Here is a 27500-nt window from a genome sequence, read left to right on the forward strand (position 1 = left end):
ATTTGCTAACATTAATTGACACTGACATCCAGTTTAATGTCCTTATGCAACGAACCACGTCCGCCTAGCGCCCAAGAAACCCTGTAGTCTATCCTTTACAAAGCACACATCACAGGGCTCTCGTAGCGCACTATGCTTTGCTCTCCTAACTCTCCGCAGAACACACCAATACAACACCGACAACCTGCTCTTTATCCAAAACTCAGCCTCTTTAGGGGATATCAGGAAAGCCCAAAGCAGACCTACTGTACCCCAGAACACTAATTTGCTCCCAAACATCCTTGCAATCAACAGACTTCCCCGTCGCACAGGTGAAGCTTCCACGATTACAAAGTCATCTGTCTTCTTATCCAACACAATAGAGACGCACGCTACTTGAGACGAGATGCGACAGAAGCACTGCTTGGCAATGAGACCACGTAGGGATTCATCGCAGTGCTGCTTTATAATGACGGCAGAAGCACTGCTTGGCAATACTGCCGTCATTATAAAGCAGCACTGCGGTGAATGCCTACGTGGTCTCACTCGTGCCACGCCATACTCTATGCGCCAACCAACTTCCCTCACACGACAATACTCTGAGAGATAGTTGACTCCTCACACCCGTAAGAGCACAACCTCGACACCTCTCACCTCTGTTGCCTTTACACGGCCAAGTCTTCGAAGTCCTCGAAGTTCTCGGAGTCCTCGAAGTCCTCGTGTTCCTTCCTTCTTCCTTCTTCAGATGCCCCTTGATATTCTGTTTCCTATGCCTTCACAACAGACTTCCTGGGCTTCAAATCGCCATGAAAAGGGAGGAAATAGCAAATGTTTTCCTTCCTTCAAACCACACCAAGCCGATATAAAGTTGTCCTGAAACATCCATGGTCACAAAAGGACACAACAACCAGCGCAAGCTCTACTAAATAAGCAACATTGGCTTATATTGTGGTTGGAAAGCATCACGAATATTCACGTTTCATCCAAGTTGTACAAGCGCATCATCAGACAACCGCACGAGCACAGCATTACACCCGCTGGTGCAACGCCATTGATGACTACGGGCTGAGGAAATTGGGTCTGTGCTATTAATGCAAGTACATATGCCCACAAAATTAAGTTGATGAAGGAAAGGCAAATGAAAACCGCTGAGGCAAAGACCTGACCACCCAGACAAAATCGTGCTCCACAAGTAGATGCCTACGCTGGAGGAATATTCTCATCTTCCATGATCCCCACTTTTGCCGCAGAAGCGCAGAGAATAACCAAATGGAACAGAAGGTTCGGAAAGCAGAAAACAACAAACATGTACCGTTTACGAATGTATGCCTTTGCGTCTAAAGCTGGGTGGGGTTCAGGAAGAACGAGCGGCAGTAGTGTCTCGACAATTATCAGCCCCAGCTACAGGGGTTGCGACAACGGTGGCAGTACAGGTCGGAGAACACGCAGCCCAGGAGACTTGTTGCTGTTTTAAAAATGCCTGCTTTTCCCCGATGTGTACAGAGTCTCCTGGCCGAAGCTCTTTGTACCTGCCTCAATAGGAAGGAACACCCTACCAAGCAACTCAGTGTTCGGCCTCTTCCTAGAGGGAAAGCTACATTGAACACATGATGTGAAAAACCTGTCTCAAGTCAGTATATCTTCCTGTTAAGGTATCCGTCCACTGCTTGTGAAGCACCAATGGATATACATGGGACCCAGTTGGGATGCATGCTTAATGCGGACAATTACAGTATTACTAAAGTGACTCAGGGGATGGCATGTAGAGGCAAACTCGCTGCCTTCAATGTTGGATGCTCCGCCTAACGGTTAATTCCGCAAAGCCCGTATGGTGCTTGCCACTGTTTTCTCTGAGCTGTTGTGGGTAAATGCTAGCGTTGTGCGTGCGCTGTGTAGCTTCCTCCACATGGGGGAACTGAAGACACCGGTGGTGTCTCAGATACGTGCAAGTGGCAGTGGATCTGAGAAGACCAAGCAAAGTAAACGCTCTACGTTCCAAAGCAAAATTTCAAGGTAGGAGTAATGAAAATCGGTCAGGATTAAGCGGGTAAGCAGTACTATATGTTGCCCTAGAACTAAAAAAGCTGTTTTTCATGTGTATGTGGAAATATAATTATTCTAAGCAAGGACCCTGTTTCAACCGCCAATCTTTGAGAGTAATTTCGTTTGCCTTACGTCCCTGCGGAGGCAACTGAAACAACGTATTCCAGCCTGTCATTAAACGAATGAAGGCATTGTGCTCGTCGAGCCTCTGTAGAGCCTTTTTCAGTTGCCTGGGTATAGTAATTGTGCATTTGGGAGCTGATGTGGTATATCGCTTCGTAATGAAAAGCCGGTGGCAGCTGGCATCGCTTTTACTGAAACAGAGCTGAAGCCATACAAGGTGTCGGGATGAACTAACGCTTAGAAGCCTTTCTACTATGTTTTCGCTACATGCATGCAGATTCAATAGTTGATAAGATGCAAAATGAGGCTGCTATGGCAGACACGATGCTTGAGACACCGACTGGTTAGGCATAGTTGTACACATATACTTCTCCACAGTGTTCCAGTGAACGTGCCTGCATATTTCAATTCGCAAATTGTTAAAACAGGGAAGAGCTCTGTGGTTTTTTCCTGGTAAGATTTGTTGATGATCCTCCTTATAGACTGCAGGCATTCCATCGTTGCAGTCACAGCGTGCAACGGCGAACCGTAACAAATGAAGAGAAGGGAAGCTTACGCCAAGCACCTGCGATCGTTTATGGCACGAGCCATAGAAGGACAGTAGGCGCAACAGCTGGAGAAGCAGCAAAGATCAGCTAGGCGTTGAACCCCAACATGACACGGGAGCGTCTCTGCTTGGTGTTTTTGTTTCCCTTTGTCTCAGGCGAGACAGAGACAAGAGGGTCCACAACAATCGTTCTTTCACTGTGTGTCTGTGTGTATTTACTCTTGATGAACTGAGGCTGCGGCTTGTCTGCTTGGTTCTAAGCCCATGCCTTCGGAAAACATAAAGTACAAAACAAAATAAAACTGTTTCCGTTTCCTACTGCAACAAGCCAAATTGTTGCTTGCTTCCTCTGCTTATTATCGGGAGGAAGCAGCGGGACTTGTGCTAAAAGTCACATCTAGTCAAACCTCTGCCACGCCGATAAATAGACTCGAGGATGCCTGCGCCAGCTTTAGATCATCTGCGGCACCTAGCCTGCATTTTTCCAAAGTTTAGGCTTTGAAGCAGGTTTGCCAACGAGCAATTTGTTTCCTTGCAGCAGAGCTTCATTTGTCCATGTTCTAGACTTAACTTGCAGACTAGGAGTATCCGCTTAGAGTAGAATAAACATGAAAGGAATAAAAGTCACTACCCACTGGCGAATACTGGCGTGCGCTCTTGTGAGGTTCTTCCAAGTGAGGCTATTCCCAATGACTCTCTTCTCATGTTATTTCTACAGTGTACATCATGTGCTACATTGTTGGTAGCGGGGCTGCGAGCACACGCAATACAAGTAGAAACTGCTTAAATACATTTGGAATTTCATAAGCATTAATTTACGCCATTGGCATGTGTGTATGCACATATGCATTTACATGTGCTATATATAGCATACACCGAAGATGGATGCATAACTATGCGTGTGACAATGTACATGCAACCACAGGTGCGGATAGAAATAGGCGCAACCTCCCGCATTAATGCAGACGTACACTATATGCCTATATAAAATAACAATAAAAAACGAATATTCTGGCTTGTGTCTTTCATATATGATCTCCTTTCCTCACATATTGCTTTTTCTCCTGAGTCCCTGATTCGGTCAATAATACGGAGTCGGTCGTTTTGCAGTAATCGTCTTCTGCAGAAGTTTCGCACGTTTCACCACCTTTCCCTGTAATCCATCTGAGCACAGCAATTAAGAACAAGAACTATAATGGACAACAAACGCAACCGGAGAGTAGAGGAGCAATTATTAGGACAAGGGCGTGAACAGGAATAGGAGCGGCATGAAGAAGGCAGAGAAATGTCAGGACGAAAAGGACAAAAAAGGCACCAAAACAAATAAACATCACCTAAAGAGCAACAAATAGTAAAAACGTTACAGACCAGAAGCAAAACCCGACAGCCAGAGCAGCCACAACAACAACAGCAACGCTAAACGAGAAGCAACAACAGTGTTGCAACAAGAAGAACGAAAACAAACAGCAGTGATAATAAAGGAGCACGGCCTCAATGGAGAAGGAAGAATATGCAAGATAATAAGACAGCGGCTTCGCCTGGTAATACAAAACACCCGCAGTGTTACGCCTCTGTTCACCTCCGTTCCTGTTGCCCGTCAGCAGCAGTAGCCGGAGGAATTAGCACTCTGCTGCCTAATTGGGTTTGTTTCACCTTACTTGTGTTGGAGGGCCTGTTCAGCAGTAAGACGCTTTTGTTGATCCATTTCTAACAGAGAAGCGATAAAGTCGATCCCCAAATCAGAGATTACTATAGGGCTGTCTGTATAGCTGAAGCAGCACCAGCAGATCTGAACACTTCACGTCTGTGCAGCAGTTTCAAGCACTACTGTTTCTGTAAACGTACTTGTACTCCTACGGTGCAGGAACAAAATAACGGCAAATCTAGTTCGGGAACTGGTGCAGCATGTGTGCATTTGCACATGCATTCGTGAATGGATGAAAGCAAGCTGTTCTTCTGGTTATTCTTCTAGATTGATCCATGTGCATCCTTAGCAAGCAGCGCGCAGTGTGCCTGTGAGTTATGTATAAGGCTACGTGGGATGTTGCTGACTTGATGGTGCCTTGGAGGATGCTTCTGCAGGTGTGGAAAGTAGACGAGCCGATGAATGGATATCGGCCAAACAGCATTACAAAGACAAGAACTCCGAGGGCCCACATATCAGCAGGAAAAGAATATGAACGACGCAGAATCTCGGGGGAGACATAGTGCAGGGAGCCGCATATCTGTGCATTCGGAAACAGAACGAAGACAATAAATTCATAAACAGAACAACCGCTCGGTTTGCTACAGTAGGTACATTTACAGCAAACGTTAAAAAGGATACAAAAACGAGGACGCTGCTGCACAACTGAAATGCGTCTAAGTCATCTACACGTGTTGCTATCTCGCCTCGTGAGTATTCAGCAACGTCTAGATATCAACAAGTTACATCATGCATGCATTGAAATAGAAATCATTGCTCGTCCTTTAGACAAGCATTATACAAAATATGATTGCTTGTAATCAACTGGGTTAATATACTTGTGTGTTTGCCTGTGTGAAAGAATACAACAATGGTCTGGTCTACATAATGCACATCATCTACACAACACTGGGCGGCTTTTTGCAATCAATCACTCATAAAGTATTTATGTATAGAATATTAGTACTACGTATACAAGAATGCAGCGACGAGTAAATTACACTGTTGCACAGATCAACATTGTTTTTATAGTAACAGGAAGTGCACCGGTTGCCACACGCATGATAGATACAGTGTGTTGATGCTGCAATTAACGCAGAAGATTGCTTTAGAATCAATATTATCCGGGAGAAAATTGAGGCTACTGTTAGAACAGGTGAATTAGTGCCAGTATTAAGACTAAATAGTGCAGAGTCAACGCTTGCATTGGTAACTAGGGCAGATGGTGGGACGACGAGAGAAATGCCAAAGTCGAGGAGAATCAAAGGGGCGTCTTCGTCTGCCGATTCGAACATGAAGTTCTCTGCCTTCACATCCCTGTGCATTATGTTAAGAGAATGAAGATAAGAAAGAGCCTCCAGTATTTGTCTGTAACACACAGTAAAAAGCATAAACCCAATATGCACTCCACACACTCACAATAATCCCTTCTAATGAATGCATACACCCCCGTCAGGCAGTTAAACCTGCACAGTATGCATATAGAACTTACATAGTACAAGGAACATATACACGCATCCTGTGGGTTTTACACTGTATCAACCTAATAAGTGTAGACATACATCATGCACTACACCCAATATACACATGCTACATACAGTATATATTTACACATAGCGGTAACCACCAATCTGCTGATTGCACTCAGGGCCCTCGTGGGGATATGCGGGGGTTGTAGCTTACTTGCATAGACCGGCAGCTGTATTTTCATCAAGATGTTTTCTTTTTATTATATAACTCGCGAGACTCAGCCCCTCGCATTTCCCTAAAACACAATAGAAGTACTTTTTGTCTTCAAAGGAGTCGTGCAACTTGACGATATTTCTGTGGTTCAGCATCGACAAAATCTCCACCTGAGGCAAATGCAGCATTGTGCCCATTTTCTTCAAAGTATTTCAATAGAGACAGCAACGAAACAGACAAGCAGTATCTGCGGGGTGCCCGCTCTTAACAGCAGGTGGAGACATCCAATAAACACGCATTAGCAACATTGTTCGTCTTGTATCTGCCGGCAACTGGTAACCAAAAGGTGAATAAGTGCCAGATATACGAGTAGCACCTCATGTATTTGGTTTACTGATTATGGCTGCTACAGAGAGAAGAAAAGGAATAAGCGGACGGCCAGAACTTCTACTGTTCTCTCTACAATGATTTTCCGATGCAACGGAACAAGAATAGACACAGATCCGTCGGACAGATTCTGTTCTTCCGCTAATTTGTAATTATCACTCAGACCCAATGAACCTAAAACAAAGGATCCCGCCTATCTGCCTATTCGTTAAATGCCCTTTCCCTTTTCAGGCAACTAAAGACGATTGACCGTTTCTCGGCCTACCTCTCTTTTAAAACGCCTCCGCGTTGTGTTCTTCCCTCTCAGTCGAGAGCCCTGCTTGATGATCTTGACTGCATAATGCACGCCCGTTTGGGCATCCACACAGTCGCTAACCTGAGAGAAACGAAAAGGCAAGGATCAGCACAAAAGGCAAGAAATGGCTTTCCCTGCTTCATTTCTACCTTGTATCGAGGATGAATTGCAGAACAACAGACCAGCAGCAGCACCATCAACAGCAGCCAGAGCATCACAAGCAGGAGCAGCAGAAACAAAAGCAACAGAACCACCAGCAGCAGCCACAACAGGAACAGCTCCAACAGCAACGCAAGAAGAAACAGCAGAAAAAGCAACACCAGCAGCAGGGACGACAGCAAAGCAACGACAGAATCAGCAATAGGAGCAGCCGAAGCAGGAACAGCAGACGCAACTGCGTACCTCGCCGAAGGATCCGTAGCCGATAAGGTCACCGACGATGAAGCGGTTTGCTTTTGATGCATTTCTGCCATGTATTGAGAAGTACTGCAGAGCCAGCAGGCGACCTAAAAGCCTCTTCCTCTCGACGTGCCCTTCAGTAGCAGCAGCATCAGGAGTTCCCCCTCCTTTGCTGCTATTTGAAACAGCAACCCCCATCTTCGGGAGGTTCCGCTTGAAGAAGAACATGGAACAGCTGTCAGCAACGAAACGAACGGAAGAAAGCACAGCAGAGGAGAGGGACGTGAAGGAGGGAGACTGCAATGATGGTCGCTAGGGCAACAAATGCTCTTTTCTTCGAACACAGGAGCAGAGCAACAAGGAAAAACAAGATAATTTACAACGACAATGGCAGCAACAGCAGCTTTATGTAGTGCCTTCCTTCCAAAATTGTGGATCTTCTCCCTCTCTGCCAGCTTGCCTCCAACTAGAGCGAAGAGTGTAAACTAATGGCCCAACTGTTTATGGCACGTGTGTGTTTGGGTGGAAACACATGATGAGCCTCTCTACATGGCAGCAGCCGGATCAGGAGCTGCAGCATCAGCAGCAGCAGCAGCCGGTAGTTGCACAAGGGCAACTAGACACAAACCGCGGGGGATTCTGTCCACAGTTTTGCAGGAGTTGAAAGGAAACTACATTCTTGCGGCAGGCGGCAGCGGCATTGTTCGGTGAGTGAGCATCGGCAAGAAGTTTGTTGGTTTGACGTGCCGGTGTTCCTACACACCGAGGGATGGGTGGCGGGGGCAGCGAAGGGGGAGGAGATAGGACTCTGCAATTGACCAAGCAAATGAAGTTTCAGCTTGACGTGCAGCCGATGCTGTTGAGGTGTACATGCAACTATCTACGAGCGGCTAACATGGCTCCGTCTTCAGTACATCTGCGCCACAAGGGGCACACCACTGAAGTCCAGGAAATGCCTAAGAGGAAGCTGGAGAAGGGGATTCAGACTAAACACATGAAGTTTGCATGCAGTGCATGCAAGGAGGGCTACTGTTCTTTACACCTTGCGTCGCCAGCGAGGACGGCCACAAGGCAGGAAGCACGAAGAAGAACCCCAGCGCTTATTCTCTACACAGGAAAATAAGACTGGGTTTGAGCTTATAAATAAGCTATTCAACTAAAACATTCATCTACTTGAATGCAAGACCAACAGAAACAACCAACGAGCAGCAGACGGCCGAAGCGATTGCCATCCGCTATGGTTCGACGGTGCAGCTCAGGCCTCAGGCAGAAGCAGCTACGTACTAAAGTCGTTTGTGTGCAGATATTTCAAAATAGTTAGTGAATATTAGTATTTTAAAAATATAGTACCTGATTTATTGAGCGTCTTCCGGGGGAACCTTAATGCGATGCTGCAGCCTGTTTGCTTAAGGTCACTCAGTGTACTACTTCGTTCTACACACAGCGTAAGGGAGGCCCCCACAAAATTCGGCTGGGAATGTAACAGGTTCCTAACAGATCATATATATAAGGGAAACACTTAATCTTTTCGAGGTGCTTTTGTAACTAGTTTACCTTCTCCCGCAGCACCCAGCGAGAACCCGGAACAGGTATCATCAGAACCAATGGAACAATTGAGTCCAAAAACACCTCAAAAGCCCTCTCTCGACGAGTTGCAAGAAAACCAGTTACTTTAAAATATTCAAATAACATCTTAGCGGCATGTCGGCGCATTCAAAGAGCTCTTGGCGTCTGCTTAGCTGCAGTCTGTGAACCTCCTCGTTCAATGCCTTGTTGTCTCTGGTAGTCAAAAGCATATCAGTCTCCCTGAAGCAGGAGAGCTGAGGGAAGAAGCCACGTTTCGGGCGTCCAAACACTAGAGCAGCAGAAATTGCACTACAGAGCTGCACTAACAAGGTTTCAGCACTCATGGCGTTTGCTCCCGCAGAGCCACCAACCCCTACAATTATTTACACTTTGCTCACTGCGCGGTAAAATCTCACTACATTTCCTCAGATGCATTAGAATATGGTCTTGTCATTTACGCCCTAAGCATTCGACATTTAATGCATTAGATCGTCCACTTCTACACTGGCAAACGTGCAAACGCGCGAGGTTCTCGCTTGTGCTCGCCTGCATGCCCTAACATAATCGATCGAGTTAAATATCCAAACGTTTTGTTGTATGTAACGTTATTATTTAATCGTTGTACACTGGATACTCCTCCCCAAACTCGTATAGGACAAAGCGCAAAACAACCCGGCAGTCGATCCACGCAGATGAACCCCTGCCGCCCTACTGCCTTCTGCTGTACACCCATCACTGTTTACTAGCCCAGTGAGGCAAGGACTTCTGTAGAGTTGCACTGGGTTGATATTCTAGCAGGAACGTACGCAACTAGTAAATATATATTGAGTCCACCAAAACTGTAGAGCTATTCTTCAACGGCAGATCGTCAGGCTCCACGCATGCGTGAAAGCTAATCCACACGCATGCATGCACATCAGTTGATGCAATTGATAATTTATAAAGAGAAGTTTGGGATGTGTTCGTTTCCCTGCTCTCAGTTTGCGCGATCTACTGCTATTGAATAATGGTGGGATTAATAATAATAATGACAGTAATAATGATAATAATAATAATAATAATTATTATTATTATTATTATTATTACTATCATTATTATTATTATTATTATTGTTTTTATTACTGTGCTTTTGCTTCATAAAAACCATATTGCATCCGCATATTTCTTTAAATGCGAGAAGCAGAGGTAATAAGCTCCAGTCGATTTCTAACGAAGAACTTGGGCCTGTCTATGGTAGCACCAGTCTTTGGCTTTGGCTGGAAAAAGCTCGTAATTCTGCTTTGCTTCCCTTGAGTCGATTCTGCTGGTTTTTCCTCCTCCTCCTCTACGTCGTCGTACCTGCGGTTAATATACCCCCACACAACAGCCTCCAAGCAACAAAAGCCGATGCATGCATAAATCTCAAATACAGTACCGCCAGCTGCTCCTTTAATCTGCCTAAGCAGCAGCAAAGCCCTGTAATCTTTAAAAATTTGAGCGTGGATGCAGTTCACGCCATACAAAAAAGAAGTACCACAGCGCGTAACGAACAAGATGGTGAATAGTGTTTGTTTCTGTTTGTCTCTTGTCAAAAGAAGAAGTGAAAACATAACACTAGAAACAATAGCGGGCCAAAAGAAGGAGTAAACGCAATCAAAGCCAATACACACCGTAAACGCCCCAGGATACAACATAAGCCAGAGCTGGTTACGGGACGCATGCAGTGCAGGGGCGGCCTCAGCAGCATAATCAGTAGCTTCTCCCACCATTCTGTGGGTATTCCATCTTTCTCGAACAACTCCTTAGCTGTCTGCCAGCTCCAACGGACAATCTCAGGAAAGCCAAAGACTAGGTCCATGTGGTCTTTTAGGAAACCAATGGTCACGCGATCTGCACCAAAACAACTCCACAGGTCAATGGCAGTAAACGGCTGCAAAGTGCAAAGGCAAACGCCAGTCAGGCAGGTGCCGGCTGCAGCCTGTTGCAGCATCCACCCAAACCCTGCAGACCAAAACCCTTTGCATGCAGTCGGTAAAAGGGCAGCTGCCGCCGCAAAAAAGCTATCAGCAGCACCAGTGCCACCGAGCCATGCTGCTGTTACCGCGACATTAGGGGCTTACCTCCGGGATAGCCGCTGCCGTAGACTGTCTCCTTCTCTACTGCTGTTTCTTCCTCCGATGCCTCTGATCCTGCTGCTGCTGTTTCAGCAGTGGCTCGCTTGGGCTGCCCCTTTCGCTGCTGATGCTGCTGCTGCAGCGCCTCCTGTTGCAGTACGCGGAACCTCTTGTTGGGCCTCGCAGGCGAGGGCCACAGACGCAGCGCTCTGTCCCGAGTTACTTTAGCTAAAATGGAAGCTGCGCTTACAACAGGAAAGAGCGAATCAGCTTTTTCTCTTACCTGCGCACATACCACAAGCAATATTTGCGCTCTCCATGAGCTGTGCATACACATCAGCTAGTTTCGTCACTCGATATTCCTGTTCGCTCCATGAATTGATATACTGCATGCGCGACCCACGTCTGTTGCACGCGCCCATGCAACAGGCTTGGGGCTTGCAGGTAGTTTTTTGGAGAGACTTTATTGTGCTTCCAAAAAGTTTTTCTACGGACTTTTCATTCCCGCCTGACTCCTTCCGCATTATACCCTCACACCATATTTAGCTTGAAATTTAAAAAGAAAAGACTCACTGTTATTTTTAAAGACGGGAACTGGTGCTGTAGCTTCGCTTGGTAGGCCTCCGCTTTCCCTACGGTGTCTACGTACACCTGCAGAACCAAAACAACACGTCAACACCAATTAAGGTTTGGATGCAAACCCTAAATAAAACCCCTTCTTCAAACAATTCTAGTAACTGGAGGTACATATACACATACACACAAACACCTGCATGTGCGCGTGCGTCTGCGAAGTACAGAGAGGTGCTACTGTGGCACACAAACAAAACGAAAACAAACCAAAGCGTGTCCTGGGGTTGAGGGTTTCGGGTTTAAATACTGCGGTGTTTAAATGCACCTCAGAAACGTGAACACCCGCCGAGCAAACTGCCGCTATCAAGCCCGCAGCCGCGTCGTGGGAGATGTCGTTAAGGCTGATTTTTCGCCTACAGACAAACACCGGACCCTAAACCCTTCACCCTAAACGGTAGACCCAAAACCCTAGACCATAACCTTTGGAGGCTGAAGATTTAGAGCGGGAGCAGAGCCAGAAGAAATCCTCGACCCTAGCTGGCCCATTCCCCCCCTTAAACCCTAAACCCCATACCCTAAACCCTGAATAGGCTCTACAACCCGCAGATGTACGCCTGACCTGCGCAACATTTTAGCGCTGATCTCCTGAGGGGAAATCGAATGAATCCTCCACCTGCACATCACGAGCACGAACACACCAAAGGCACACTTTACATACACCTTAGAGACACTTTAGAGACACCTCATAGACACTTTGGAAACACCTCATAGGCACTTTCGAGACATAGTAGAGACACGTTGGAGACACCTAAGAGACACTTTAGCGACACCTAAGATGAGGAATTCTAGTCGTAGAGGGACACAATAATAATCAAAAGTACCCGAAAGTGTCCTTTTGCTCCATAAAGGAAGCAAAGGCCGCCTCCCGCTGCTCTTCAGTGAGTCTTTTGGAGTCTGCGCCAACAAATTATAACAAACAACTGCAACACCAACAAGTGGCGACGGCGGACTGCCGCAACATTCAACTGGCCTCGCGACGGGGCAACAGCAGCAACAGCAGCAGCAGAAACACAGCACCAGCATCGGCCCCTACTACTTACCGTCAACCCTCATAGCTTTGAGTGTAGGGACAGCATCAGCTGGACAGTAAAAGCAGGCGTACACCATCGCGCCCAGGACACACCCGCGTCCGGCCTCATCAATACCTGAGATACAATGCAGTGTGCGTACAGTATTCATACACTGGGTATTCCTACGCAGGCTATGAACACCTGGAATGGTGAGAAAACTATCTGCTTGCCTCACCCAAAAGGACATTCTTGCCTTCGCATTGATTGAAATTGGAGTCGAATTTCGGCTCAAACATTTTCGCTGGCTACTCTCAGCAGCAGCAGCAAACCCTTAAAGTTCTAAAGGCTCCCACTCCCCCCCAATCCACGAACTGTCCACAAAAACTGTTGTAAATACACAGGAGGGCAGCAGCAGGGAAGACGCCTGCCAGAAACCAGGAGAGGAGGGGCCCCGGTGCAGTTGGGAGTGGGAGGAGGCAGTAACAAAAGAGAGGCTACAGCCGGGGCCCCTCCTACAGACAAATCGGTGGAGAAGAGGCGGCAAAGCGAAAGCACAAGATACACCCCAGCACCCACAGCGTAACTGAGGCTGATGCGCCTAAAGCGATATAAAAAGGGGATGTTAAGACATCACAACACCAACGCATAGTAACATGTACACCAAATCATCAAAGGCAACAACAACCCCACCAGGGGCCCTTATGAGGGGGCCCCAGGGGGCCCTCACCAGCGGTAGCGCGCAGGGTCACTCAGGCAACTGGGAAACCGGTGAAGGTATGAGGCGCGTAAAGTGCTGAAAAAACATATAATTCATCAATTCAATGCATTTTAATCTAATTTGAGGTTTATTAGGTATTTTGTATAATTGTTTGCCCTTGTCCAACTGTATCTGCAGCTGCATCAGGCACCGCTCCGGTGGTCGTGGCGGCACTCGCCAGGGGACCAGATCTGCTGGGATCGTCTGGCATCATCTGGGTTTCCTGGAGCCCCTACAGCATCTGGGATCGTTAGAATTGCCTCCCCAGACGATCCCTGTGTCTTTTCCCGTTATGCGCACAATCGCTGCGGCTAACCCGAGGGTTTCCATTCGTCGTCAGGTCCAGGTGGTTGCCCTGGATTTAAGGCTTTTAGTTTCCCGGGGATTTAGCTCTATGATACAATAGGGTTTGGATTTATTGGTTATTAGGGTTTAGGGTAATTTAGGGTTTACGTTTTATTGGGGTTTATGCAGTGTCCATGCAGCCCTCTGCCCCCTTTGCCTGTCCGACTCTTCAGAGTAGCAGGAGGCCCCCTGGTGGATGCGCCCAGAGAGGCCCACCTCGCATACTACTGTATGGAGGGACTGCCTGTGTAGCTCCGACCTTCCGCAGGGGCCCCCTGCTACTAGCGTTGTCTGGTTCTTTCTATGCTGCCGTCAGAACCCTCAAAGGAGGCACTCGAATCTTAGGACTTGAGGAGAGCACCCAAAGACTTGTGAACTCTGCAAGCGCTGCTGAGCCTCCACCTGGGGGCGCCTTCGGACTTGGGAGGCCCCATGAGGTAGGGCGCTCCATTGAGGGCGGAGGGGATACTGCAGCAACTGGGAGCCCCTTGGGTGTCTCGGCTGATGAGCTGAACTGCTTTAGGGACAAACTCTGCAGCGACCTGCGCCTTTTGGTGCGCCTCTTCCGGTTTTTTGCTGCCCCATCCGCAGCAGCACAGCCATCACCAACTAAAGCTGCAGCAGCAGCAGCAGCAGTAGTAGTACCAGCCGATGCCATGTTGCTGCCTGAGATGACGGAGTTAGCAGTTACAATCGTCCTTACCCGGGCAAGACTGCCACAACTCCTTGAGACCCTGAAACTCCCAAGCCTTCCTGTGGGTGACCTTGGGACCCCGTTGCCTGCAGCAGCAACAGCCGGAGGTTATCGCCCGTCTTGTGCAGTGAAAGGGGACACCGATGGCTTTCGCAGTTTTAACCTGCTGATGCTTGCAGAGCCCCTCCAGCCATCGCCGGCTATTTGCTACACCCTTCCATTCCCACAGCAACACGAGCAGCAGCAGCAACAGCAGCAGCAGCATCACCAACAACAGCAACAGCAACAGCAGCGAGCACGCGAGTCGGAGTTAGACGGTTCACAAAAGCTCCAGCAACAGCAACCCATCACTACTAGTAGGTGTAGTAGCAGCAGCAGCAGCAGCGCCGTTCGCTGGTGCAACGTGCTGCTGCTGCCGCACGAGGGCCGGCAGCAGCCCAACGTGAAGCGTACAGACTGGGTATTGCAGCGGCAAGAGCTGCTGCAAGAAGCGAGAAGGAGAGCAGCAGAGTTAGGGGCCCCCGTGGAGGAGGCACTTTTGGACAAAGACGGAGCCCTCCTTGAAGGTAGGTGTCCTGCGCTTAACCCAACAAAGTGCATGCATCCTCCTGTTCGTGCTGATGCTATTGCTGCCGTCGCCTGTGTGATATTGTAGGGGATGATGGTGTGCTGCATTAGTCCGAGCGTTGGTTGCTGCTGGCGCTCCTGCTGCTTATTTTGTATGCATGCAGGATGCAGCAGCAATTTCTTTGTATACTCTAAAGCTCGCGGCTGCGTGTTAACAGCCCCTGACTCTGTCTGTCTCCCGGGGGCAACAAGGAGACAGGCGATTAAGGCATTTACTGCTAATGGCTTGGAGACAGTTTTCGAGACTCCCCAGTGGAGACGGAAACAGGAAGAACAGTGGACCGCTGCGTGGATCTCCTCAGCAAGCAGACTACTGCTACCTATCCGTTCCCTCATCAAACCCATGCCAAACACGCAGCAGGTGCAGGACCAGCAACAACAACCCCAGCAGCATAAGCAACAGCAGCAACAGCGGTCCACTTGGATTTCCGTGGACTCCCCAGTGGGCGAAGACGCCCGAGTCTACTGGCTGGATACAGAAGAGACGAAAGCAAACGACAACCCTTCACCGCAGCATCAGCAACAACAGCAACAGCAGCCGGAAGGCGAAAGACTTGCTAACAAATTTGAAGAGTTTATTTTCGCTGTAGAACCTGACTCCCTCGCTGCTCGAGCGGCCCAGTGGACAACAGAAATGGCAGAGGCAGAAGCGCAGCCTATCTTTTGATGATTGCGTGCTGCTTTTGCTGCTGCGGCTGCTTTTGCTGCTGCTACGCTGCAGCGCTTCATCAGCGGTGCGGAGGAATTATTATGTACCGCTAAACATTGGGCGGCATTTGAAAGTCAACAGCATTGAGCTGCCAAGACAGGCAAAAGATGCTGCTCCTACTGTATCCAACTCGCAGTATTAAAAACCTCTTCCCACACCTCAGCAGCAGCAGCCGCTGCTGCTGATGCCGCAGCTGCATCTGGTGCCGGTGCTGCTGCCCACTCTGCTGGGCGAGTGGTTGTCTGCTGCTGGGTGGTGAGCTGTACAGACGCCTCAAGAAAAAGGGCAGAAGAAGGCAGCGTTTGATAGATACAGCAGATCACAACAGCTCAGACCCCTAGCGTCTCTCTTTCTAGATCCTTTAGACCCTTCTATGGTTAGGGTCGGATTATGCCACTCACTGCAGTCACAGCATAGGATGCAATAAGACTAGCAGCAGCAGCAGCCTGAATATGAAAAGGGTTTCTGTGTGTGCCAGCCCCTCTCTGCTTTCTTGATGAAAGAAAACAAAACTAAGAAAGAATCTGCTGCTGCAGCTACAAACAAAAACTGAGGAACGCATTGTTAAGGGTGAGTCGGTACCGCGTCGTGGCTGCGGGCCACACATAGCTAGCATCTAGCAGTGTACTTAACCTCCTAACATATCAGCTAGCTTATCAGCTGCGCATGCAGCTACCTACGCACCTAACTATCCACATACTCAGTTAGCTACTCAGCTTGTCAGCTAGGTAGGTAGCTAGCCAGATGGATATCCAAGTGAACACTTAGCTACTAAGCTGTGTTATCCAGCCTGCAAGCCCTCCAACCAGTTAGCTAGTTGGCCGGACAGTTATCTAGCTTGCTAAAACCCAGCTAACTAGCAGCTTGGGAACCCCCCAGCACGTAAAAGTAGTATTCAGCCGTTTACTCGAGTGAACAGGGAGCTCGCCAGCGGGCGACGGCGCTGTATGTGCCAAGCAATGGTTCTAATGAACGGCAGCACTAAACGCGACGTTATCGCGTCTTTAAAAAGACAGCAGGGAGAAAGAGTGTGAGCAGAGAGGAGAGAGAATACGCACTATCGAGTTCCCCTTAAAACCCAACAGGGGCCCCACATATATGGAACTCCACCCTGCTCAGGGTCCCTCAGTACCGTCCTCCTCAAACCAAACATATGTGTTCATCTGCAGCAGTGGCTTTCTGTTGCTGCTGCTGCTGCTGTTTTTGATGCTGTGTAGGGTGACGGCCATGCGTATCGGTAGGGAGCGGGTGTTGTTGCTGGTGGGGTTGGTGTTCATAGGGGGGTAGCAGTTGTCTGCGTTTTTTTCCTTTAATATCAAATAATTCATTAAATACAGATTGCATCTGTCTACATAGTCTCTCTCGTAGCAACAGAGGCCCTGCATGTCGCCGCCCGCTGCAGCTCCTGCTGGTCCTGCAGCCGCAGCAGCAGCAGCTGCTGCTGCAAGGTAGGCTTAACTGAGCATCATTAGATCCTCGGGGTTTCTTCTGCATCGATTTAACTTTTTAAATTGCTATTTTGTGTCTTTTCCCCCCGGTTTAGCAGATCTTCGCTTCTTTCTGTGGGGCCCCTTCATGTTCGCTTCTCAAGGGGCCCCCAGGCAGCAGCAGCCCGTTACCACCCCAAGCCAGTGCCCGCCTTCGGATACCAAGGGGGCCCCAGGGGGCCCCTTAGCAGGTATCGGTGGGCATGGGTGGGGCTCGCATGGGTCCCTTCAGGGACCGCAGAACCCTCCTGTTGCTGCTGCTTTAGAGGTGCTGCAGCAGGCACAATCTTGGAGCGAGGCAGCTGAGGGCTGGGGGTCTGTGTCTGCCGCAGAAGCAGAAGGCTACTTGCAGGCCCTTTCCACTTTGGCAGATGCATGCGCTTGTGCTGCAACGCGAGAGACAGTGTTGCTGTCCGAGGGGCCCCCCTGGGGCCCCTCCGCAACCGGGGGACCTTCTAGGGGCCCCCCGCTGCTGCACCACCTCTTTCGCGTCTTTTGCTGCGTTTGCGGCCTCTGTCTAGCGGACGCAGGATTGGAGTATGGGGGACCCCCTTCTGCATCAGGGGACGCTACAGGCGCCTCCCAGGGTAACTCTGCTGATCTTTGGATAAGCTGGGGTCCTCCCTTACTGGAGGCCCTTAAAGGCAGTACTTTCGCTGGAGATACACTGCAGCGCGTGGCTAAGTTGCTGTACGTTCTGCTGAGCTGCTTGTGCCGTTCTCCACTGGCTGCTGCTGCTGCATCGCTGCTGCAGACCGCCATAGCACAACAAGCCTTTTGCTTCGTTGCGACCCTTGCTGCAGCCGCAGCAGAAGTTGAGGCTGTTAGAATACCCCCAGTAGGAGCAACGGGAGCAGCAGCAGCAACATCAACAGCAGCAACTCCCGCTGCACACTCCTCTGCTGCCGCAAGTCTGCCATCTTCGGGAACGCCGAACAGCAGCAGCAGCAGCAACAACAGCAGCAACAAGGAGCCGGCCTTGCTGCTGCATATCTTGGGTGCTTATGAGGGACTACTGTCTCTTCCAGGTGTTGCTGCAGCAGCAAGAGGGGGCCCCCTGAGGTGTCTCCACAAGTCGGTGCAGCGGGGTGCTGCACGCCTCTTAGGGAAGGCAGGTAGCCTTGGTGATGCTGCTGTTGCTGTTGCCTCCTGGCTGATATACCATCGTCTCTCCAGCAGCAGCAGCAGCAGCAGCGGAAGCAGCGGCAGCAGCAGCAGCAGCAGCGCTGGGGAGGGGTCGTTTAGTGCGTCCAACGTACGGCATCTGCTGGCGCTGCTGATTGCTGCAGTAAGGCAGCAGTTGCTGCAGCCTGTAGAGCAGCGGCTATCTGCCTCCTGTCTCCGTGAGGCTTTGCAAGAGCCTTGCATGCAGCTGAGGATTAGCAGCTGCGCCCGAGATGCTGCTCTTGCCTTTGCTGCAGTCTGTCTCCAAGCGCTGCAGGCCGCCGCCGCCGCCGCAGCAGCAGCAGCAGCAGAGACACAACCTACCCCATCAACTGGAGCAGCAGCGACAGCAGCAGGGGAAGAAAAGGACAAGGGAAGAGAAGCAGCTGAACACGGGGGAGACGACGAACGGGCCCTTGCTGCAGCGCGTGCTGCTGCTGTTGCTGCTGCTGCTTCAAGGGCTACACCCATTGCGGAGATGCTGGCCCTGCTCTGCGTCTCCAATTCCTCCATAAGGGCCGCCGTTGCATGCAGGCTCACCTGTCTCCCTCCGCAGCAGCAGGACACCCCCGCTGCTGCTGCTGCTGCTGCTGCTGGAGGAGCGGCGTACGGCACGGCCTCCAGCACTCCACTGGAAAGGCAAACCCCACAGCAGCAGCAGCAGCAGCAGCAGACCTCTCCACAGAGAGGCCGCAGCAGTGCCGCCCTCTCGGCTTTAAGTTTACCTGCTCTTTTATATTTTGCTGCTCATGGCGATGAATTGGGGTGTACGTACACCTCGGCTTTCCTTGAGTGCTGCATAAGGTGCCTAGACACCCGAAGTCTTGGGCAGTACTTGTCTACTCAACAGAGACAGGAGGCAGTCGCGGCCCTTGCTGCAAACGCAGGACTGCTCCGTAAGATTCTAAGCAGCAGCAGCAGCAGCAGAAACAGCAGCAGCAGAAACAGCAGCAGCAACACTTGAGGCCAGAGGTATCTTTTGTCACTGAGGTCCAGTAGCTGTGCTATGAGTTGCTGCCTTTGTCTATTGAATGCTTGTGTTGTTGTGTGTTTGTTGCTTCTGCAGCAGCAGCAGCTGCCGCTGCAGCACGGAACGGAAGGAGACAGCCGCTGGGTCTGCGGGGGGCGTCAAACTTGTGTCTCCTTGCTGCCTTGTGGGAAGGGACGGAGACACTTGGGGCAGTAATTGATTCTGTCTGCATGCAGCCCCTTTCTGCTGCCGGTGAGGCACAGCAACAGGAGCAACAGCACCAACAGAAGCAACGAGCGAGTATGTGCATGACACACTAGTGGTGCGTTTGCTGCTGCTGCTGCTGCTGCTGCTGCTATTGCTGCTTCAGGGGAAGAAGCCGCGCAACGGGGTGATACAGCACTGCTGCTGCAGCTGCTGCATGCATCGTTAGACTTGAGTGCATGCAGCAAGGGGCATATGCCTCGTTCTTTAAGGCTGCTGCAGCAAACTGCTGCTGCTCTTGCTGCTGGGCCCCTTGGCGCCCCACAAACAGCAACAGAGGCGGAGGAGGCCTTCCTGCTGCTGCACAAGTGCTGCGAGCTGGTGAGTGCAAGACTTGCTGCTGCTGCCTCTGCTGCCTCTGCTGCTGTTGCAGCAGCAGCAACAGCATCAGGATTGTGGGGAGCCCCTGCGTTTGTTGTCTGCAGTGTCTCCCTGTCTCATGGAGGGCAGTGCCTCCCTTAGGATCGAGCACTTTTAGCAGCAACTACACAACAGCGGCAGCAGCAGCAGGATCTGCTTCCGCTGGATCTGCTGCACCAGCAACAACTGCAGCAGGAACACCTACTGCTGGTTCCGGTGCTGCTGTGGGGCTAACGAACGCGGGGGACACAGAGACATCGTGGACCTGTCCGCTGGTCCGGCGACTCTGGGGCCTAAGCCAAAGTGGTGCGGCAATATTTTGGGGCTGCATGCACATGCACTGTTTATGTTTTCTACCTACGTCTGCTGCTGCTAAGGACTGTGGTGCTGCTGCAGCTGCCGGCGTGGCTGCAATTAGTGTCCAGTAGCTGCAGTTGCTGCTGCTGCTGCTGTGTTTCCTGCTGCTGCAGGGGGTGTCTCTAAAGAGAGCAGCTGGCTGCTAAGCTGCCGCCCTCTTGCTGCTGCTCTTGTAGAGGAGACCCGCAACAGACATACTGAGTTGCGGAGGCTGCAGCAGAATCTGGAGGAGGCGAAGAACAACGTAGGCTAGCTTGTATCTTGGTGCTGCTACAGCTGCTGCTGCTGCAGTTGCTGCTGCTCTAGCTACAAAGAGGAGGGAATTGAATATATATTTGCTTAATGGAGGTATCTCCTTTGTGCTGCAGGCTGTACAGACGGCGCAACGCTTGGCAGTAACAAAAGAGGCGCACGAGGTAAGGAGGCCTCCTAAACCCTAAACACTAATACCAAATGCTAGGGGTTTAGTGTTTAGGGTTTAGGGTTTAGGGTTTAGGGTCTGGGTAATATCTGCAGATGGAGTTGTCTCGAATAAAAGAAGGGGCGGAGAGGCAGCAGCGCATAAATGCTGCTAAGCAGCAACAGCAAGCAGAGGAGACACTCAAGTATGAAGGGACCCCTACACCAACTGTCTCCTTGTATAGACCCTACAACCAAACAGAAAGTGTCTCCTTTTTGTCTCCCCACATTTTGTGTGAGGCCGCGCATACGAGTGGCTTGGGAGAGCAACTGGAGACACTATGTTAACACACGTGGTCTGCTGCTGTTGCTGCTGTTGCCGTTGCTGCTGCTGCTGCAGATTAAGAGAGGAGTTGGAGACAGAGCAACGGAGAGGAAGGGAGTTGGTGGCGGAGTTCCAGCGGCTTCTTGATGCAAAAGAAATGGCAATTGCCAGGTGTGCTCCCTGTTGCTGTTCCTGCTGCTGCTGCAGCTATTGCTGCTGCTGTTCCTGCTATTTCTGCGGGCGGCAGCTGCTGCTGTTGCTCTTAATGCTGCTGCTTGCGCGGCTGCTGTTGCTGCTTTTTTTTTCTGGTATTGCTGCTGTAGTTGCTGCTGTCGCTGCCGCTTTGGGTGCGGCTGCTGCTGCTGCTGTGCGTCCCCTGTTGCTATGCTGGTACATCTGCTTGCTGCTGCTGCCGCTGCTGTTGCTGCTGCAGCCTAAAGAGTAATCTCGAAGAGGGGAGGAGCCTCCAAGGACCCGATGTTTCTGAGGTGTCTAGGGACTTGCAGATACAGACGGCGATTAACGTTAAGCAGGTCCTGCGGCTTTGCTGCTGCTTGCGATGCTGCTGCCGTTACTGTTGCCCGTGCTGCTGCTGCAGTTGTCTTCGCTTCTGGTGCTGCTAGTGCTAGCCGTTTTAGCTTCTGTGCCTTTGGTGCCTGCTATATTGCGGCCTCTGCTGTTGCTGCTGCTGCCGCTGCTGCTGCTGGTGCGGGGGTGCAAGCTGTTGGGTGCTTCGCGCCATTGGGGACCGGTAGCCGCCTCTGCTTGTTTTTCTGGTGCTGTGCATGCATGCATCTTAATGGGTGCAGCTTGCATGTAAGGTAGAGAGGGGTTTTTTTGTGTGTGATTTCTTCTCTTGTGCAGAAGGAAGAAATATCCAAACAAGAAGCAGCGATGCGCGTGCTGCTGCAGAAGCAGCAGCAAACCGCCAGCAACCTCAGTGCCCTCTCCGATAAACACAGACAGCTTCAGGTACACCTGGAGCTGCATATACACCCCAAAATACCCATAATCAGCATATGTACTGACCAACATACATTCACAGGCACACGCGACGCAGCGCTGCTCCACCCCTTCATGCATACATGCATGAATTAATGCTCTTGAGTGCAACAAGCTGCTTGCGGGGAATCCACATGGAGTGGCCTGCTTGGCACTGGGAAGCCCCTGCGAGTTATTTGGCTTTAGTGTTTAGGGTTTCGTGTTAAGGGCTTAGTACTGAGGGTTTAGGGTTTAGGGTTTGCACCGCCTCCAGGAGAGGAGTTTGGTCTGTCTGCATCTCAGGAGGCGAAGGCACAGCTGCAAGTAAATTATGAGAAGCTCCAAGATGATAACGAGCAACAATTCAGGTTAGGCAGTTTCTTGGTCTGCTGCTGCTGCTGCTGCTGCTGCTGCTCCTCCTGGCTGTTGCAGCAGTAGCTGCTGCCTTTGTATAAGTGAATTGTGTTAGTGTCTAGGGTTAAGTTTGTCTCCAGCCGCGGGCTTTGGAGAACTAGGCGTCAGCATGCAGTGGAAGCAGCAGCCACCGCAGCAGCAGCAGAAGCAGCAGTTGGAGCAGCAGCCGCAGCAGGAGCAGACAGCAGCAGAATTAATTCGTGCCTGTTGCTCTCTGCAGACAGCTTATTTTAGTAATGAAGGCACTGGCGGAACAACAAGCGGAAAATGAATCCCTTAAAGAGGCGCGCATGCATTCTGCAGCAAACCAGCAGCAGCAGCTGGAGCAGCAGCTGCAGCAGATGCAGCAGCAGCTGCAACAGATGGCCCGCGAGCAGGAGGTATGTATATCGGTTATCCGCCTCGCTCCCGCCATCAATAGGCATTAATATATTTATATAATATAAATAAATATATGTAGAATATATATATTTAGATTTATTAACGCATTTACGTGCAAATATATCCACATATATTTATATGCACATGCTTGTATATTTACATTTACGTCGATATACGTGTTTGCATGCATGCATGCATGCATGCATGCATACCTGCGCCAGTACACGCAGAGGCGCGCTGCTGCTGCTGCTGCTGCTGCTGCAGAGCAATGCTCGGGGTGCTTCTTTGCGTCAAGTGTCTCTGGAGGAGCAGCTGCGGGCTTATCAGAAGGAAAATGAATCATTAAAGGCTAGCAACCGCAGCAAAGCGACGTAAGGAGTGGGCTATCTCCTGCATGCATGCAGCCCCAAAAATCCCCTTTACAATGAATCCATATCTGCATACATGCATGCATGCTTGCATGTATTTGTGTCCCTCTGGCGATGCAGCACCATCGAACAACTCGAGCGGAGGCTACAAGCAGCAGAAGAAGCAGCAGCGGCAGCAAAAGCTGCGGCTGCTGCTAACAACGACGTCCTCAATCGCATGCAACAGGTACACAGACACCGCAAGTAGCCCCAATATGTCCTTCTGCATGCACTGCATGCAGCGCGTTGCCGTTCCCGTGGCCCGGGTGTCTCTGGTACCTGCGTGTACAGTTGGTTTGTTGTTGTTGCTGCTGGTGCGGCTGCGCAGGAGCTAAAAGAAAAGGAGAACAGGCTGGCAGTAATCAGCGCCGCCTTGCGAGGGGGCCCTTGAGGGGCCCCCTGAGCTGTCTTGAGGGGCCCCACACAGCAGGTGGGGTAGCTGGGGTAGCTTCACGCGGTCGCAACGCGGTGACGCATGCAGCCCCGCTGTCTCCTGTCTCCGTTTTTTGTTGCCTTTTCTGCTGCTCACATGCACCAGCAGTGTTGAGCTCCGCAGCGCCTAAGGAAACTGCTGCAGCAACAGCAGCACAACAGCTGCAGCAGCAGCAGCAGCAATGCTGCAGAAGCAGCAGCAATCCTGCGGGCGAAATCAGGCGAAACCCTGCCGAGGAAGGCGGGCAATGAAAGGCCCTGCACCTTAAACTTTCAGCTATCTAGCTAGCTAGCCGGTTACCTAGCTAGCTAGCTAACTGGCTAGCTAGCTCGATGGCTGACTAGCTAGCGAACTGCTGGTCTCGACTAGCAATCCAGCTGGCGGCCGAGCAGCTATCGACTAGACGGCTAGCTACCCGTCCAACTAGCCAGCAAGCTAACAGGGCACGCAGCTAGCTAGCTAGCTAGCTAGCTAGCTAGCTAGCTAGCTGCGTATGGCTGTAGGCTTTTTTCTGCTCCATAGAGAGCAGGAATTAACTTTTACTGTCCCCTAGGGAGTTTTTCTGCTTTTGTTTAGTTTGTTTGCCATTTAATTACTTAATAGGTAACATTTATTTATTTATTTATAAATAAATAAATATAAATAACAATTATTTTATACTATATTATATCTATTAGTAATAGTAGTACATACTACGTGTCTCTTTTCTCTGCTGTCCTATCTCCTTGGTGCTATACTGTATCTCCTGCCTAATAAGACCCGTCCCTTCCTTCTCTATAAAAGGGAGACACATATACACCCCAATATACATCTATATAAAAAGGAGACACATATACATACACCGTAATTATCTACTTCTGCGTCCTTAGTCTCTTCCTTATCTCCTCCTCATCCAAACGCAGAATGCCCCCACCATCTAAGGGGCCCCCTGAGGGGCCCCCAGAGGCGGCCCCTTTTGTAACTGCGGGGAGGGTAAAGGGACGAGGAGGGCCTCCAGGGGCGCCCAGCCGGATACACAGATCCGATCCCGATCCCGGGGGATCGGATCCCTGGGGATCGGATCCCCGGGGATCGGATCCTGGGGGACCGGAACCCACGGGATCGGGTCCCAAGGGTTTGGATCCCAGGGGATCGGATCCCAGGGGCTCTGCACCTTCAGGGTCTTCTGCTGCAGTAGGAAAAGCATCGCAACTAAAGGAAGGTGGGGGAAGAATCAAAGGGCACCGGTGTCTCATTACAGGGGGCCCCCCTTCGGCGCCAAGGGCGGGGTCCCCTCCAGATGGGGCCCCCGTTGCCTTGCTCACGTCTGTATCATCATTAGGCTGTTCAACCTGCAGCACCTGTGGCTGCTGCTGTTGCTGCTGTTGATGCTGCTGGGCTGCCGCCTCTGCACGGTTGAGGGGGCCCTCTGTGGCTTCTTCTATGGTACTTGCGCTGTCTGTTTCCTCTTCTGCTGCACACAAAGGTGCCCCCATCTTCACTAGCAGCTGATGCAGCTTCTGCTCACGAGCAACTGCAGCACGCAGTGCCTCCATTATCTCCTCTGTGGGGCCCTCTGGGGGGCAGGGTCCTCCGTTCTTGCCGTTAAGGGCCTCCCAAGGGTCTGAGAGGGCATTATAAGGGATTTGTACGTCATCACCGCATATCGGCGACCTAGAAGGGCCGCCATAGTGGCGCCCAGGGCCCCTTCCACGTCCTCCCCCACGTCTTCCTCTTGTACCCTGCTGATCCCAACGAGGAGGCCCTGGAGAGAAGGCCCCCTGTGGATGCCGCTGCCACGGCGGCGGGCGCTGTTGTTGATGCAGCAGGTGCTGCTGGTATTGGTGCTGCAGCGGCACCTGCGGATGCTGCTGCATCGCAGGAATGCTGTCTGGGGCCCCCGGCAGCTGCCTAAGGAGGAGGGCAGGGGCCCCGCGTTAACGGTTGCCCTATGGTAAACGTAAGGGGCCCCACAGCAGAGTAGGCAGCTACAGAAAACGTTGAGAAGACAAAGACAGTCACGCGTCTAGGGGCTCACTGCTGCCAGTGCTGCAGCAGCTGCTGCTGCTGGTGTTGCAGGTGCCGCTGCTGCTGCTGCTACTGCTGCTTGTAGTTGTGGCCTGTCGTAGCACATCTAGGGATAATCAAAAGAAAACCTGAAGAATAATGTAAATAAGACATTAAAAATAACTTCATATTTACCTGGGAACTATAAACATATGCCCTGCTGCCCCAGGGGCCCCATGCGCTGTCAGCTCTGAACCAGCAGCAGCAGCAGCAGCAGCAGCAGCAGTAGCATGCTGGTATTTAGGAGCTGCGAGGGCAGCCGGCGAGTAGCAGCAGCTTGGAAGGATGATAGGCGAGTTGGCTGTTTGTTTATTGTTCTAATATCCAAAATAACGTGTGAGGGTTTAGGGTTTAGGGTTTAGCTGCATCTCCAGGGAGGCCCTGGGGCTCGGCTGCAGCAGCAGTAGCAGCAGCAGCAGCAGCAGAGGTTTGAAAGGACCCACAAGGGAGGCTCCCCTATTTTGGCCCCAAGGTTCTTAGCTGCTCTTTTGGGTAGACAACAGAAACAGCAGCACCACCACCAGCAGCAGCAGCAGCAGCAGCAGCAGCAAGATCAGCGTCTGCTCCCGTTCCCAGCCACGCGATCTGAAGACCCGCGTTCCTCACTTTGTCGAGCAGCAGCAACAGCAAGAGCTGCTGTTGCAGCGGCAGTTGCAGCTGCAGGCTTGGCGACGAGAGCGGCTTCCACCGCGACACCACTGGTAGAAACAGCAGCAACAGCAGCAACAGCAGCAGGATCAGCAGCAGCAACACAGGAGTCTGGCGACGCGCCGCTGCGTGTTGACAGGTGGGATCTCCCCATGATAAAGGCCCCTTATGGGCGGGTTTATCGATGAGTAACCAGATAGGGGGCCCCCCGGCGGGGGGGGCCTCTTCGTCGCATGCTCCCGTGGGTACTGCAGCAGGGGGCCCCCCAGGTCCCAGCAACCCAGCTCGCCAGTTTGACCCAACCCCTCGGAAGTCTATGCGGCGGAGCAAAGGGCACAGCTCGAAGTATAAGGTAAGGAAACATGCAGCATCAACATTTGTTGCTGGGGGCCCCTGGGGTGGGGCCCCCGCTGATCCTCGCTATGTTAGTAGCACAGCTCAAGGTGCAGCAGCAGCTGCTTCTGCTGCTCTTGAGGATCCAGCAGCAGCAGCAGCAGGATCCCGTCGTGCTCATAGCAGGAGGAGGGGGAGGTCCCATCTTTATCAAGGATCAGAGGACATGCAGAGCTCTGTTAGGAAACACCCAACTAAGGCATTAATTGGCAAGCTAGGCATGGCAGCTGGATCAGGTATGACATGCATGCAAGTAAATATACATGCATGCATGGATATCTGCATGCATGCATGCATGCATGCAGATATGGTGCAGCAGCTGCTGCTGGTGCTGCTAGTGCTTGTGTTCAACAGCTGCACATGCTGCTGGTTGGTAGACATGTCTTGTTCTCTCTGCAGTAGCATATCAGCAGCAGCAGCAGCAGCAGCATGAATATTAGCAGCAAGAGCAGCAGCAGCAGCAGGAAGCTAAAGAGTTTGTTTGAATCCTTTTCTTTTTTCCTATCTTATATGTGGTGTATATACAGCTGGTGCAGGAGGAAGAACAGCATTAATGGAGCAAAAAAGGAAATTATATAAAGATACAACACAACAACCTTTATGGGGTGTACGTAAGCTAACTATTAATCCTATTGATAAGGATGATCTTCGTCGTTTTCCTTCGAATTCTGTACATACTAATACATATACTGTAAGTACAATAAGATAATTAATTAATTCATGCATGTATGCATGTATGCATGCATGCATGCATGCAGCCCCAAACAGAATAGCATTTTTATAAGAGATGGGGTAAAGGGGAGGAAAGAAAGACATAAAATTAGTGGATAATAAGTACATGAATGAATAGATAATAAGGAAACGAATAGAATATTATAATAATAAATAAATTATATT

At 50.7% G+C, this 27500-nt stretch overlaps 5 protein-coding genes across 5 annotated transcripts; 2 read left to right on the top strand and 3 right to left on the bottom strand.

The window, feature by feature from the left end:
- Positions 1–5373: 5373 nt before the first annotated feature.
- On the bottom strand, positions 5374–7368 carry EMWEY_00031530 (hypothetical protein; the record flags this gene model as incomplete). The annotated part of the gene is made up of 5 exons (XM_013481721.1): positions 5374–5460; positions 5591–5744; positions 6060–6229; positions 6712–6822; positions 7144–7368. 5 exons carry the CDS (start codon positions 7366–7368, stop codon positions 5374–5376), a joined length of 747 nt encoding a protein of 248 aa, XP_013337175.1.
- Positions 7369–9872: 2504 nt separating this feature from the next.
- EMWEY_00031540 (ribonuclease hi large subunit, putative) lies at positions 9873–12738 on the bottom strand (the record flags this gene model as incomplete). The annotated part of the gene is made up of 9 exons (XM_013481722.1): positions 9873–10044; positions 10452–10575; positions 10806–11082; positions 11373–11450; positions 11698–11785; positions 11992–12045; positions 12254–12326; positions 12473–12577; positions 12678–12738. The coding sequence occupies 9 exons, from the start codon at positions 12736–12738 to the stop codon at positions 9873–9875; spliced, it is 1032 nt and encodes a 343-aa protein (XP_013337176.1).
- A 357-nt stretch (positions 12739–13095) lies between these two features.
- On the top strand, positions 13096–15532 carry EMWEY_00031550 (hypothetical protein, conserved; the record flags this gene model as incomplete). Its single annotated transcript, XM_013481723.1, has 3 exons — positions 13096–13216; positions 13674–14804; positions 14970–15532. 3 exons carry the CDS (start codon positions 13096–13098, stop codon positions 15530–15532), a joined length of 1815 nt encoding a protein of 604 aa, XP_013337177.1.
- Positions 15533–16533: 1001 nt separating this feature from the next.
- On the top strand, positions 16534–23474 carry EMWEY_00031560 (hypothetical protein, conserved; the record flags this gene model as incomplete). Its single annotated transcript, XM_013481724.1, has 17 exons — positions 16534–16604; positions 16792–16811; positions 17121–19121; positions 19292–19447; positions 19566–19780; positions 19885–20125; positions 20290–20420; positions 20545–20592; positions 20693–20781; positions 20976–21071; positions 21334–21433; positions 21765–21840; positions 22156–22249; positions 22516–22675; positions 22941–23047; positions 23165–23270; positions 23412–23474. 17 exons carry the CDS (start codon positions 16534–16536, stop codon positions 23472–23474), a joined length of 3774 nt encoding a protein of 1257 aa, XP_013337178.1.
- Positions 23475–24367: 893 nt separating this feature from the next.
- EMWEY_00031570 (hypothetical protein, conserved) lies at positions 24368–25372 on the bottom strand (the record flags this gene model as incomplete). Its single annotated transcript, XM_013481725.1, has 1 exon — positions 24368–25372. The coding sequence occupies one exon, from the start codon at positions 25370–25372 to the stop codon at positions 24368–24370; it is 1005 nt and encodes a 334-aa protein (XP_013337179.1).
- Between the last annotated feature and the right edge of the window lie 2128 nt (positions 25373–27500).

The sequence above is a fragment of the Eimeria maxima genome, genomic scaffold (assembly GCF_000499605.1).
Source record: "Eimeria maxima Weybridge genomic scaffold, Emw_scaff400, whole genome shotgun sequence".
NCBI classification, from domain to species: Eukaryota; Apicomplexa; class Conoidasida; order Eucoccidiorida; family Eimeriidae; genus Eimeria; species Eimeria maxima.